We start from the raw sequence: 15,547 nt of genomic DNA on the forward strand, positions 1-15,547 counted from the left end.
TGTTACAGAGTTGGTCACAGAACTACCTTGAGAAGGAACTTCAGTGACTAGAACACACAAAACAGGGAGCAGTTGATAGCCAAAGACAATAGGCCTTTTTGCTAGTAGTCATGTATTATGAAGAAAAGAGAAGGTCAAATGTTAACCACTCTCTCTTTATGCAGGCTGATTTCTCCTTCCACCACACCATCTACATTTGATAACATCTCTACCCACAGCAGATTCATTTCTTTATAATCTATTCCAGGGTTAGTTATTTGATCCTTAAAAATCACCTCACTAAAGGGAGCTTCTTAAGAGTTGTATCCAATGTTAGTCATACTCATCATAGACCCACTGAAGTTAATGGACATGATTGACATAGGGCCATAAATTTCACTAGGTCTACCCTGTGTAGAACTTTACTGAATTCAAACATACACATTGTGGTTAGTTGTGAAGGGCCCATAATTTTATTCTACTTCTATATTTTGCTTTAATTTTAAAAGTGTATAAACCACTCCATGTTAAAAATGAATTTCTGGATAAATTTAAAATTACAAAACAAACCAAAAATATGCTTTAACCAGCAAAAAATACCATAATCTAAAATACCCTGACAAAACAAAAGTTTTAACTTAGTGCTAAGAATAAGCATGCCTCCCTCAAGTGCTTATTCTACAATAGGTGAACCAGCAAAGTGAAGGCTGTCTCTTCTATACATACATAGTTTGCTTTTCCTAAAGATGGAGCATAGAGAAATTGACTCTTCCGATTACCATAGCAGAATTTATACAGGAGAAATATAGGCAAATAGTATAAAAATCAGAGGAGGCCTCCCTTGCTTTGAAATGGAGAAATTAGGATTTACACAATGGCAAGGCCTTCACACATAAAGTATATATTTGTACTTAAGCACAAAATTTAGCATGAAAAATGGTCCAAGTTCTTCCGATGCTTTGGTTTTAATGATGCTCTATAAACATAGAAGGAATGTATTGTGAAAAGGTTTGTTGACTTTTTGAGTGTCTATTCAAGTGTCTATTCAAATAGACAGACATGTGAACATTGTTCTCTAGTTCCAGTTTCTTCAAAATATGGGATTTTGCAGGATTACATTATTCATACACCCAAGCCATATGGACATTCCATTTGAAGACAGTAGCTGATAAGCTACTTTTCTCACGCTGAAATCCTTCAAGTCCACAACTCTACTTGTCTCAAGATATTTAAAAGTAAGCTAAGATATTGTGAATGTGTCCATCTCAAAATAGATAAATTTCACCTTATATTGTGTTTGCATATTCCATAGAAGTTAACAAGAGCAAATATTATCTTTCCTTAAAGTAGCATATCTTCTATATTAACAGAATCAATGACAGAAAGATTTCTATACCTTGTATGATGAGTGCATTTTTTATAAATGATATGTTGTGTGAAAATAGCACATCCCTCTGAGATAGTCTTAAACACAACATGAGGTGGGAGCCTTGCTAAAAAAAGCAGAATTTCCACACTCAGAGGATTGTTCAGCTTCCAGTATTTTTTTAGTATGCTGAATACTTTAGAATGCACTGTTCAGTGTGGAATGCAAAGTGTGGTACTGATCCAAAAAGTCCAGAAAGTTTTTGTAATGCATCCTTTTGTCTGCGTTGACATGTCTTTTGGATGAGGCACCATAAGGAAAAGCACCCACTACAGTGTCATGGCTGTTGCACTCATGTAATGCTACACGTGAAATTTTTGTTTTACCTGCCATATTTTTCCCCCAGTTACTTTTATTGATACAACAACATCATTCACTATGTATTTTAGAGAGTGGTTTATCAGTCTGTTTGTCTATTTGTTCTCTATCAGTTCAGCTGCCTCTTGAGATATCGTTGCCAAACTCAGCCACCATTTGGAATCAAAGTGCAGGACTGAATTGTCACCTTTTTCTTTTTTCTTTTTTTCCCTTTTTTTTCTTTTTTTGTATAGGTTTGGCTGCCTCTCAAGATATTATTGCCAAGCTCAGCGCAAGCACTCCCAAGGTGGGGATGGCAGATGCTGTTACAATTTAGACACCAGGCAACCTTTTGAATCAAGATGGTAGACCAAAATGTCAATTTCACATGACTTCACCTATTTTTTGGCATGCATTTGATGGCAAACTTGGCATGAGGGTTTCTGAGGTGAGGATGGCAGTCTTCACTGATGTTTGAATGTGACTTTGGCATGACTTCACCTGATTTTTTGTGTGACGGGTCCAAACACAAATTGCACTATCCATTTAAAATCAAAATATATCTTTGGTTTCTAAAAATTCCTGGGCAGGGTTGGACACTCCCTGCTAGTATAATATATATGGCATAATTTGTTTAGAAATGTGTGTTGCCTCTGGGAAGGTTAATAAATATTGCGGTACATATATATTTGCCCCTGTAGCTACTATTCTTGTAAGATCTCATATTCTGTTCATCAAGCTGATTACATTGCTAGATATGTGCTGAATCTGTTTCTGAGCATTAGCTAGGAAAGGTAGAGGGTTCTTTAAAAGTCACAAAGGGATTAGATTGAAACACATATTCCAAATCATTTAAATCAAGCAGAATCCAAGAAGACAAGACTTTCTGAGTTACTTTGTATTACTTGACACAAATAATAAAACTTGAACTTTAAAAAGACAAAGAAGAGAAAAGCCACCTATCTGATGTCAAGTAACCATTAGTCAGCCCAAGTACTGCTTCTGAATAAGACACATAGACAAAGGAAAATCTTAACTCTTGTCTGACACCTGTCAAATATAAGGTCTGTCTGGCTATGAGTTCTGTGCACAGTGGCAGGAAAATTATTTTTTAAAAGTGTGGCATCTGCTACAGAGGAAGAGGACTGAAAGAAGGAAGCAACAGGCTTTTTCTCTTCCTGGCAGGGTATTTTTACAGGCTCCTTTACCACTTCTACACCATGTGCATCATTATTTTCCATTGAAATGTTACAGGTGTTAATTGATAAGGACTATGCATAGCGCATTTCGAGATCAAAATGTATTGCTTCAAACAGCCTGCTCTTGCATACTTTCAGTTACAGAACTACCATTTGCTTATCTGCCAAGCATCATTGCTTAGAAGCAGTGAAAAGAGGGAAAATATTTCACACTTAAAAGGGTGCACAAATTCTTATATGCACAATATAATGACAAGCATCATAACCATAAAAACATCATATCCACGTTTAATCAGCACATCAATTTATCCTAAGTCAGACATGCCCTGACCATAGACTTTGTAGGTCCTGACAGGGAAATTGGCATAAAAATGGGAGCCAGTGTGGGTTGCGCTTTCAAAATGACCCAAGGTGTGATGAGCATAATTTTATTCCAGGTAGCATTCTCTCAGCCTCCTAATTTTGTGCTAAATTCCTGAAGAATCAAAAAAGTCTATCTATTCAAAAGGGGATTGTAAAGCCCACTGATTGTTCCAGCCTGCATATGTTTTTGCATTGCAGGGGGTTGGCTCTCAGGGTCCCTTTCCGCTCCACAAGTCTCTGATTCCATGATGCTGCCTTCACATTCCACCAGTCAACAGAAGCATCCAGGAGTATATGTTTCCACCAAGCTTATGTGGTGGTATTATTTGTGTGAAAAGATGCCTCTGTATGGGAACTGTATGCAGTGCCACATTTTCAATGTAAGTTGTGAAAATGTAGCTACAATTTTTTTGACTACACATAGAATGCACACAGGCTCAATAAGGCTTCCCTCCCCATCCTCTCCAATGCAACACTTGAAAAATCTTTCAGGGGAGTTGGGACCCTTCGAAAAGGCCACAGAGGGGATGAAGTGGGAGGAAACACTGTGTGGGGACGTGGAGACAGGAAGCATGAGAGACAGGCAGAGAGACAAAGAGACGGAAAGAGAGAGCTGTGTCTGCTGAATTTCAGATTCAATATCATTAATTTCACATTAGTTTCACATTGTGGTCCAGTTCACATTGTCAATTTTGCCATTGTGCCGTGGTCCTGTATTTGTGTGAAGCAGATTCATGGTGACAGATTTGGGAGCAACTTACACAAGAATAGTTCCCAGAATCTGCAACTGCTCAAATTAACATGATAGGGCACACCACACACCAACTGGTTGGAGATTGGGTATGCATTAACACTGGTGCTAGAAGTGGGATTCTGCTTCCTAAAAGGAGGACTGTGTGTCAAGGAGTGCCTGAGGTAAAATAGAAGGAAGAATGGTAAGATTCCTGGAGCAGATGAAGTTGATGTTCTAGCAGCAAACCTAAAAGCTAGCAGAATGTTACCAGCAGCAACACCAGTGGCTCTCTTAAGAACTGTGAAATTCACTGTGATGGTCTCCCACATGCAGCTGAAGAAGAGTTTGGAGTCTCTAAGGTCCCATCTGCACTATACATTTAAAGAAATATCATGCCATTTTAAGTAAGCATGGCTTCCCTCAAAGAATCCTGGGCACTAGAGTTTGTTAAGGGTACTGAAAGTTGTTAGGAAACCGCTAAAGGGGCTGATTGTTAAACCACTCTGGGAATTGTAGCTCTTTAAGGGGAATATGAGTCTCCTAACAACTGCCAGAACCCCTAGCAAATTACAGTTCCAAAAGTTCTATGACTGCTTAAAGTGGATTGATACTGCTTTAAATGTACAGTGGTACCTCGGGTTAAAATCTTCAGGTTACAGACGCTTCAGGTTACAGACTCCGCTAACCCAGAAATAGTACCTCAGGTTAAGAACTTTGCTTCAGGATGAGAACAGAAATCGTGCGGCGGAGGCATGGCCGCAGCGGGAGGTCCCATTAGCTAAAGTGGTACCTCAGGTTAAGAACAGTTTCAGGTTAAGAACGGACCTCCAGAACGAATTAAGTTCTTAACCCGAGGTACCACTGTACAGTGCAAATGAGGCCTAAGTGAGTAGATGAGAGCCTTATCTCAACAGCCACTACCCAGTAGCCCAGCTACAAAGCACTCAGACCAGAGTGGCCAAGAAGATACAGGGAGCAGATGGACAGCTGAAGTTCTTCGACCATGAAGAACTGCAGTGAGTAACAGAAAATTAAGATGCTTTGTCCAGAAGCCTGCCTGAAGTGGAGAGGAGACCAGAAACCCAGGAAAGAAGCCTCAAGCTAGGAAAAACAATGGGTTGGAAGGCAGTGTCAGATAAGAGAGAGCTATAGGCTTGAAGAAATGAGATACTGCTGATTTGCACACTGCTTATGCACTAGCTATGGAAAAAAGAGCAGCAGGAGGAGAAGAAGCTGGACACACATGTGTCAGGAACAGCCAGCTAGAACTTGAAGAATTGGTGTCACTGCTAACAGACAAATGACAGGCTAAACTCCAGTAGGCTAGAGACAAAGCAACAGCAGAGACAGAGATTACATAGAAAAACAGCTAAATTCCCCTAATATCATTTGTGTTCTAGAAGGGCTTCCTCTCCTAAAAAGAGTAAAGGTTTTTTTTTGTTGGCATCTGTCTCGAGAGTCAATGGAGTGCAACCCTGGGGATGAATTTAAACTGCTGGAGAATCACAGTGCCTGCTATGACTCCAGAGACCAAGAGCTCATAACCATGTTGGTTTTGCTGCATTAGCAGCCCAGAAGAGACTTCTCTGGGGTGCTAGCTTGAGCAGTGTGTATGGAGGTCCTAGGCTGCCCAGACAACAAGACTCCACACTCGGCCTCGCTGAAGTGGTCCAAAGAAAAGCAGAGCAGTATGTTTGGTACCAGCCTGACTGCAGGAATTGCCAGAAGGAGGCATACAAGACACCATCCAACCATCGCAGAGACTCCACTCTGGATTTGTGAGGAGTTTACCCCACAGCCTTTTCTTTTCTCAAAGATATCCTGAAAGACAGTGGTTATGGTTTATTCCTTTGGGTTTACTCCTGAAGCCTTTCTTATGAATATGAGTCTGCTAGACCCAAGTCCCTTTCACAAATGGGAAAAAAGTTTTTCCATTTGTGAAATGGATTTAGCCTGTAATTTGTATTTTTTATTGTGATCTGCCCTGGGGGCCATTCAGCTGCAAGGCAGTATAATAAATACACTAAATAAAAATAAATATGGAGGTTATGCCTGGGAAGCATGTAATGCAATAGTGGGGTTATTTTTATTTTCTCCTCAAGTGGCAGACACTGTCTAGTAGTAGTAGTAGTAATAAGAATAATAAGAGTTCAGGAGTGGGTTTAAGGTTTGTGAAGAAAAAAGTAATTTCAGCTGAAACTCAAACATATACAGCTTCACTCTCTTAATGCTATTTTTAAAAGTGAGATAGTTGAAAAGACAATTTGCATATATCATTAAATTTCCAATTACCATGTAAATGACAACCAAAGCAGGCAAAGAGTTCAACACTTTGCTTGGATAAAAAAAATGTGTTGATTTTAGAAGTTTTTTCATCAGATGTGAGGCTTTGAGAGTATGTACCTATCATCAGTCTGACGATGTGAACAGCAAATAAGCCTGCAATCCTTTCAGGTTGAAATAGCTTACTTTAAAAAAATGCACAGCAGGAATCCTTTCCCAAAACTAAAATAAATGACAAAGTAAAAGACCAGTCTTCCATAGGCACTTAATGAAGACATGCTTCAAGGGGTTTTCAGTACCACAGATCACTTTACACCCCAGGACAAGAGAAAAACAGTAGAGTTTTGCAGTCAGAGGCTGCAATCAAAGGAGAATAAAGAATATAACAAAAATATATTGCTTGTTAAATCACTTACAGTGGTTTTCCTTTGGATTCACAAATCAAAGTTATAGATTGTCCTTCTTCTGGCCATAACGTGGAAGGGATTATTTTAACTGACGGAAGATCTGGAAAAAGATAATATTTGATGAATTACATTAAAACTGGACACCCATTGTATTATGCAAAGCATTTAAACAGTGTGAGATTTCACTTATATATCCATGGACTTTAAGATTCTAATATATATTGTCCTTTGCCAACTGTGACACCAGGTGGTAGTATGAGATTGTGCCGTGGCTTGCTGGTGAACTATATCTTCTGCCACTGAGCACCACCGAATATGGATGGGGGCCTAATGGCCTTACAAGAGGGTGCTGCACTGTAACAAAAAAGCTGCCAGGACAGTTTCTGGAGCAACTAGCCATGCTTGGTAGAGGTGATGCCATCAGTGGCTAGTGTCAGGAGTTGCTATTCACTCTGTAGCCATGTACCTTTACTCAGATGAATTAGCAGCCTTGCTACCTTCACTGCCACACAGAAACACTCTCCAGAAAGGGTGCTGTACCTCTTTCCCGCCCCAATTCTGTAGCCCTGAGTGCTGCATGCTGTAGTCTACCAATGAATCACTGAACAAGCAACAGCTGAGTTCTAGAGGAAAATAAAGACACCCCTACATCATTGTGGGCATTCCTTGGAGAGCATGGTTATAAATAGATTTGCAATTGAAATAGAAAATAGAAAAATGAATTTACTGAAAAAGAATAACAAGCACTCCACGCAACCTTTGCTTTGTAGATGGATGTGAATATTATGACAAAAAAAGACTGCATTAAAAGTATATTCAAATGAACATATTTATTGGCATAGTAATCTGAATTCATAATAGAAAGTCTTCCATGAGCTCTTATAAATTTCTTTTTTAAAAAACCTTGCATTACTGAGGATATACTTTCAGGAATGCAACAGTATTTCCCTCCTTTGTGAATATCCCTTGTAGTCTGATTTTTTTTAAAAAACCTCAAACCATTTTTATGGGGACATCAGATAAGATTACCACACTGTTGTATATAATCCATGCTAAACTTTAAAATATTACTTCTGTTTTATGCAATCAACTTTCAACAGAAAAGTCAGTCCTTGTCACTAGAGTGTGCAAAAAGAAAAGAATCACAGATGAAACTTGCAGATGAAATAACATTAGGTCTGGCTAGGCCCACACTGGATCCGGCTGAATTATATCAAACAATGTAAACTGGCAATAATCCAAAACACAGTTGAAAAGGAACCTGGTTCATGCTTAAAATACTGGTATATCCCCCACTTTATCTGTTGTCTCCAGTCCTTTTTTTCTCCCATATAATCTGGCATTCACTTCTATCAGGAAAAGTAAAAGAGACAGCATGGTGTAATGGTTACTGTGCGGGACTAAGGCTGCATTCAGACATGGGTTTTATTGTATTAGATTTATCGATTATAATGTTATGATGGAATACGGCCCTCAACTTTGTTACATGAAATTACAGTGCAAAACTCCTACAATTTTCCAAGTTAACAGGGTTGCAAATGGTTGTCTTTTTTTTTTTCCTCTGGGAAAAATTAACATGAAATTGAGTGCTAAGCTTCCACTAGTGGTTTTTATGCTGTGTAAAACATCACATTAACCACAGAAATTAACAAAGAAGAAAATGTTGGAAAGATGGGGGCAAGTGTTGTTTGAATGCAGCCGATGAGTGGGGAAACCCAAGTTCAAATCCCTATTCAGCCACAGAGCCCACTGGATGACCTTGAAATAGTAGCTCTGTCAAAACCTGACCTACCTTACAAGGTTATTTTGAAGATAAACTATGTGGTGAGAATTATGTATGCCACTTTGAGTTCATTGGATGACAGATGGAATATAAATGTAATAAATAAAAACAAAACATTCCTTGAGTACAACTGCTGGCTCCTATTCTACTAGCACCATCCACTCACTATGAGAAATATATATTGTTATAAGTATTTTTTTTTTGGGGGGGGAGACCCCCCTAAAACCCAATAAATTAATGAATGACAGGATCTAGCTAATATTTGGAGTATTGAAGGGAAGATTCCAGACCAGTGGAAAAATACAAGCTAAGCTTCATTTCCAAGCCAGGGTCTCACCTGCTATAGAGGTGTTAAAGTGACAAAAGGTACTGATGACCCATGTCAATCCTTAGGCCTGGGCAGACAGCGATTGCCAAGTCTGCTCCGCTTCCTTGGGGGGAGGTGTTGCGGGAGGGTATCCCAGACCTCCCAGTGACCTGGCTGTGGGCGGAGGGATGCCGCCCGCATCATGGGGACTCCTGCCCACATCACGACCCCGGCTGGCCAATGAGGTTGGTGGGAGGGCTGGCTGCCTTGTACTCGGACTCTGCTTTAATCTGGTTCCAGCTTTTGGAGGGGCGTTGTTGTCCTGATTGCCCCCACCCTGTGGCAATCAACATAGCCAACAAAATTGCTAATTGTGCGGTGGCACGGAAGGTGCAACTATTGAATGGTCAGGTGACACGGTTCCCCACCACTACTTTTGACCAGGAGGCCTTGTTTCACAATGATGGTCTTCACCTTTCTGATATGGGAAATATTTGGCTGGTCAATATCGCTTAAGGGCATTAGAGATTGGTTGCAGGTGTGAGGGTGTTGGCGGTGAGCCTTTGGGGCTCGAGTGGCGGTTAGGCATTGGGTAAGCCTTGTTTATGGGAGGGGAGGTTGTTGCCTCCGCTTGCCCCTCCACGTTAAAGATATCTCATTAAAGGGTTCCGGGGGTATGGATCCTGTCTGAAACCTGGGCGTGGGTTAGGGCCATGCCATGACCCCATCGGGGACCCTGGGGGTGCTATTAATTGATGTATACCATAGCGTTCCCCCTGCAGGTGGTTTACCCTTAGAAGATTCCCTGCAGACAGGCAGGAATCAGGATATAGTCTGGTTTCACCCAATGCCAAACCAAACCAACCCACTCACATCTGTAACGAATAAAGTTGTGGCCTATTTTATCCCATTAATCTAACATTCGTGTCCGTGTGTTTATTAAGAATTCAGCGAGTTATAAAAACAGTTAGAATTTGGCCAGAGGGTGCTTTCAGTCAGCTCCAGGATTCTTTTGAAAGTACATGTTTTTGAAAGTACATGTTTGAACATCAAGATCTGCACAGATACACAGATGCTGTACTTTCTTATATTAAAGTGTGCACTGATAATGTAACAACGGAGAGGTGTATTAGAGTCTATGGGCACGGCAAACCCTGGATGATTGCTGAAGTAAGGTCACTCCTGAAAGCTTGGGATACTGCCTTCAAGCCAGGGAACATAGATATATACAGAGGGGCTAGAACAAAGCTCAGGAAAGGCATTCAGGTGGCAAAACAACAATATAAGCTTAAGGTGGAGAATTGGCTAGCCAATAAGAACACGAAACAAGTGTGGCAGGGACTGCAGCATCTAACCAATCATAGGCCTCCTGATAGATTTCTGTCGTGCCAAAAGGTTTTCTTGACCTCTCAAGGCCTTCAAAATGTGTCCCTCAATAAATAAGAATAGGAAAAAAAATGATTATGCTCACATTCCACTCACCAGTCACTCCCAGTTAGGCCCTGGAGGATTGATCAGAGGTCAATGTGGCTCTCAGCCTGAAGACGGCTAGCCATCTCTGTTTTATTCTTATTCTTAACTCTTAATTATTACACAGAACATGCACTTTCAAAATACCAAACAGTAAAGTGACCGCATTACTTATATGAATTTCAACTATCTAGCTTGGGTAGCATTTGCTTGCACATCTTTATTTTATTTTTTTGCAAACAAATCTGGTGCCTGCAGTTCTTCTTCTCTTGGTATTTTGCATTTGATATTCATTTTTAATTAGAAGTACTTCTATTCTTTCACGGCTTGTTAACACTTTCATTTGGGAAGCTCAGCTTTCATTAGCCATGTGAATAATCACTATTCATTGCAGTAAAGTCCATTTCTTGCAATAACCTTGCTCTGACCTGATTACCCGTTAAACTACAAAAAACAGTGTCTAATTAGCCCATCAGTTCATGTTCAAATTCACATGACCTAGCTTCATTAGAAAAGGTCTGTAACATAAATGTCTACGGTCTCCCCTGACTACGTCTAAGGAAAACATTTCTTAGCCCTGATATGCCTGCTGGATCATACTAGGAAAAATTGTAGCACTGCAGCCATCCCTTCACTTCCCTATCAGATTCCACCTGGAAAAGTGTTTCCAATGGCTTTGTTTAGTTATAACTGCCACCACTGTGGATAAATATAAGAAACATATATAATGATGGGTTCTGAAGAAAAGAAATGGTTTCCTTCTTTCTTTTCTTTTTGGTTTCCTAGAGTGAACAAGTTGTTTCTTTCATTCTTTTCTTGTGGGCTTCCTGGAGGCAACTGGCTTTCCTTTGATTCAAAACTACCTGATTTACAATGAGGATGTGTAACCGAATGATCACTTAAGAGACTCTCTAGCAGGCAATCCAAACCCTGAACACAATCACTTGGGGGTAGTTACCAGAAGTGTTGGGAGCTTGCCATATGACTGAGCCCCAGCAGGAAAAAAGGCAGGGATATATGTAAATAAATATATAAGAAGATGTGATGGTGATGATTATCTTGATTTAAAGAGGATAAAAGGTCAGCAAGTGATGCAGGGTACACACATATTACAGAAATAAAAACCATATTGAAAGATATGGGGGTGGGACACACAACATAAATTCTACATTTCAGAAATGTGCTTGTTTTCCTTCATTCCACTCTTTTCTACAAAAAAAATCTCTTATTATTACACTGCATGAATACTTATTAGAAAAGCTTTATTTAGTTCTTAGAAATAATATGAATTGCTGAATTCAATTAGGTACTTTCAAGAAAGCTAATATCCTTAATCCCTTTGTGTTCAGCTCTTTAAATGGTTGATTGAAAGTTCTGAGAATGCTTAAATATACACCTGCTGTCTCTCCTTCTGAGACCTTGAGTGTCAAAGCTTGATTCTACAGACTGTTTTTTCATACTTCGCTTTAATACTTGAAACAGTTGGAGATGATAGGTCTTTTTCTCTCTCTCCAAACTTCCCAAACTTGGGGAAAATGTCTGCATTGAGTAAGCAAATCCAAGTTAAGCATTGCTAAGGAAACAGAGTAATGGGGTGGGGAGCAGTAGTCATGTGTCACACTTCAGGGAGGCTTTTCAATGAGGCCTTTTCTTAGCTCTTTGACAAATAATAAAGCCAATCGACTGTTCCTAGAAGGGACCATGTTGTACAACTCACAAGCTAAGGCTGTGTATATTTAAAGCAAATTTTAAGCATGCACTCACAGATCCTGGGAACTATAGTTTTAATAGGGTGCTGGGAATTGTAGCTCTCAGAGTGGTAGTTCCCAGGATTCTTGGGGGAAGAAAAGGTGCTTTAAATGTATGGTGTGCACACAGTCAGAATCTGTTTAAAGCACCTTTTCTTCCCCCCCAAAATCCTGGGAACTTATACTCCTAGGTAATAACAAAACTAAACCAATTAAACCAGTGACCTAACAATAGGTTGTCTTATCGCTTGTATTTATGGAAGTGTGTAATGTAGCATTGCTCTTTTATATCTGACCTTTTGCTGTTCAGTTCTCTCTCCATTTTGGGAGTCAAGATGTTCAGGTGTCCACATGTCCTGTAAACATTAGGCATGGTGTAGACGTATCATTTAACCCTGGTCTACATTTAAATATTCTGACTCGACTTCCTTCTTCATAATGTTATGAGTTAGTGGGGGAATAGGGGTCCCTCAGATCCCTGGGTGCCAGATTTCCGCCTCTAGATTCTTGGGTGCTGGGGTTTAATCAGAGCTGACAGGCTGCAGCTTGTTTTAGTGCCAGACAGAGGGCAGAGGGAGATGATGGCCCTGACATTAAGCCATCTACAATACAAAAAACCCCTACAGGTAACTGAGTAGGAAGTTGCCAGGGTAATGTGGGTGTGGTGTAATAAAGGAAAATCATTCACATTAGAATAGCAGGGAGAAAGGGAGGAGCTGCTTGGGAAGGGGTTTTCTGGGAAGGAGAAGCAGGAAAGAGGGAGAACTTATGGGGGCTGAAGTTAAGAACCACCTGAAAGTGGGTCAGAGGTATGGAAATGTATTGGATTCTGATGCTGCACTGCTGTGGGGAACAAGCCCCGCTCGAGAGGTAATGCTGTGAACTCTTTTCCTTCACCAAGACCCAGGTATATAAAATAAACCATATCTCTTAAAACACTGCAGTCTCTGCCGTGCCTGAATTCTCAATGGGGAAAAACGGCCCTGGGTGAATGCCTGGAACCCCCTGGAATCTTGCTACTGCTCAGCAGAGATTGGGGGTGGCACGCAAACTCTGTAACAATATGAAGAGAAGACCACCTGCTAGGTAAGAGCATGGAACCATTTAGTACAGAGTCCCATTTCTAACAGCAGTCAGCCAGATGCTTCTGGGAAGGCAGCAAGCATGGCATGAAGACTCCCCCCCCCAAAAAAAAAAAAAAAATCGTCTGAGAGGATATCCCAATTTGTTTCTGAAGAGCTAGTATTTCATTTCTTGTGGCAGAGAACTCCACATGCTAATCATACAGTGTATCAAGTAGTATGACCTTTCTGTTACTCCTAAGCTTATTGCCAGTTAATTTCCACTAGTCCTCATTTATTTTCAGAGACTGGGGTTTTTTCTGGAAAATCGCTGGAATATCACTCTCACACAATGAAGTAGAAAGGGAAATTTGTTTCTACGTTATCTCAGGTAGCACTATATCAGTGTCCCAACCTTTCAAAGAGGTTGAGCACTGCTGAGCTGGAATGGGCAACTTTACAACAACTCCTTAATAAGTTTACTCCATTCTGCTCAATGGTACTTATACCTGAGGAAGTGGACTGAGAATTGTACCCTTTAAACCACATTGATGCCTCAAGTAGCTCTCCATCTCTCTCTGTAACATTGCTAAAACTGCTCTTTAAGCAATTCCTAAAACACTTTTCTCCCACTGGACACACCCCACCCCTTGAATAATTCAGTTTCTCCCTAACTATACCAATTCCTCTGTCTTTTTATTTATTTGTGCCCTTTAGCCACCATATATCAATCACTTGAAATAATTAGAGGTTAAGTACTGCGACACGGGTGGTGCTGTGGGGTAAACCACAGAGCCTAGGGCTTGCTGATCAGAAGGTCGGCGGTTCAAAACCCCACAATGGGGTGAGCTCCCGTTGCTCGGTTCCTGCTCCTGCTCACCTAGCAGTTTGAAAGCACGAAGTACAGGTAGATAAATAGGTACCGCTCTGGCAGGAAGGTAAATGGCATTTTCGTGCGCTGCTCTGGTTCTCCAGAAACGGCATAGTCATGCTGGCCATATGACCCGGAAGCTGTACGCTGGCTCCCTCAGTCACTAAAGCGAGATGAGCGCCACAACCCCTGAGTCTGTCATGACTGGACCTAATGGTCAAGGGTCCCTTTACCTTTACCCTCATACAAATTTCCATTTTTGTTTTGTTAATTAGTGGCAAATGTCCTAGCAATATCTTACTTTTCAACACTCTCCCCCGAAACTAAATTTCCAGGCTTTGCTAATAAGGAAAGGGTCTATAGGAGGAGGGAAGGAAGAGGGACTGATAATTCTGTGTTTTCACGAATTAGTTTTTTTATTATTACAATGGGTGTTTGGAAGGCTAGGTCTGAACATTATCCGCATACGAAAGTGCTGAAGGCAAGGAAGTTGAGCAAGAAGTGACACTACAGGGCATAGGAACCCACAAACTCACATATTTGTAAGAATCTGCTAGCAGCTTCTCGAAAGAAACTGCAAACTGGAGAGAGTGAAGAAAGATAAAGCCTGTGGGTGGGGAGCAGTTTCCCAATCTCACCTCACTGTATTTAATTTAATAACATTAAATTAAACATAAAAACCCAACTCTCCAGAGTGAACCTGAATAACTATTCAAGGAGGTATATAATTGTGTGGAGTTGTGGTGACCGGATGGTGATAAGTCATAGAATTGTAAGACTTGGAAGGGACCCTGAGAATTATCTAGTCAAACCCCCTGCAATGCAGAAATATGCAGTTGGATGGAACCTGCAACTTTGGCGTTATAAGCACCATGCTCTAACCAACTCAACTATCTTTGCTCCTTGTCTTTAGCATCTAGCGTCATTTCTTCTTTAAACCAGAGACCAGAGACCTAATACTCAACTACAAATGGTAAAAGCAGTGTTGACTCGACAATTTAGATTCATTTCCCCCCATTATGATAATAAGCCTGCCATCTAGGCTGGGTTACTGTGAATTCCTTAGGTTCTGGAGACGTACCTGTTCCACTCCAACACAGTTGTGTTTGGGAGCTGCACAGGCTTCAGAGGTTAATGCATTTATGCTACTAAAAGTACTTATTTATTCCTTCTGAGGATTTAGGATACTGAGATATGCAACAGGGCCTTCTCTGTGGCAGCACCTCTACTAAATTCTCCATCTGTGATCAACAAATGTCCACAATAGGTCTTCTGTTCTTGAAGACAGTTTCTCAGAGAAGACCATATTTTTTTTAATCACCACATCAGGATATTTAATGTGATGAATTTCCTTTGAAAACAAAATGCAAACCATTTATCTTTTATCTAACCACAGTTCTGCTTTCTGATGTATTGCAATCCCTTTGACAGTGGCTCAACCACACACCTTCACACTGGATGAAAAGATAAGTGAACAAACCCTATTATGGAACAGAGCCATAAACTGTTTGGAGATGTGCTGAGAACTTCAATAGAGCTCTGAGAAAGATAACTGATATGTGCACAAATATGTGATGGTGCATTCTTCCTACTTGAGTTTTGAGGAGCTTCATCTGATGG

The 15,547-nt window shown here is 40.5% G+C and overlaps 1 protein-coding gene across 5 annotated transcripts in view; it reads right to left on the reverse strand.

Moving 5' to 3' along the window:
- CADM2 (cell adhesion molecule 2) overlaps nt 1–15,547 on the reverse strand; it is a 359,857-nt gene that overhangs the window by 70,098 nt on the left and 274,212 nt on the right. For all 5 annotated transcript variants that reach the window (XM_083439260.1, XM_083439263.1, XM_083439262.1 and 2 more), the window contains one exon: nt 6,697–6,787. In XM_083439260.1, coding sequence (XP_083295386.1) covers nt 6,697–6,787 — 91 coding nt within the window. The remainder of the gene's footprint in view (nt 1–6,696; nt 6,788–15,547) is intronic.

Source organism: Podarcis tiliguerta (assembly GCF_965153285.1).
Source record: "Podarcis tiliguerta genome assembly, chromosome: 4".
Lineage (NCBI taxonomy): Eukaryota > Metazoa > Chordata > Lepidosauria > Squamata > Lacertidae > Podarcis > Podarcis tiliguerta.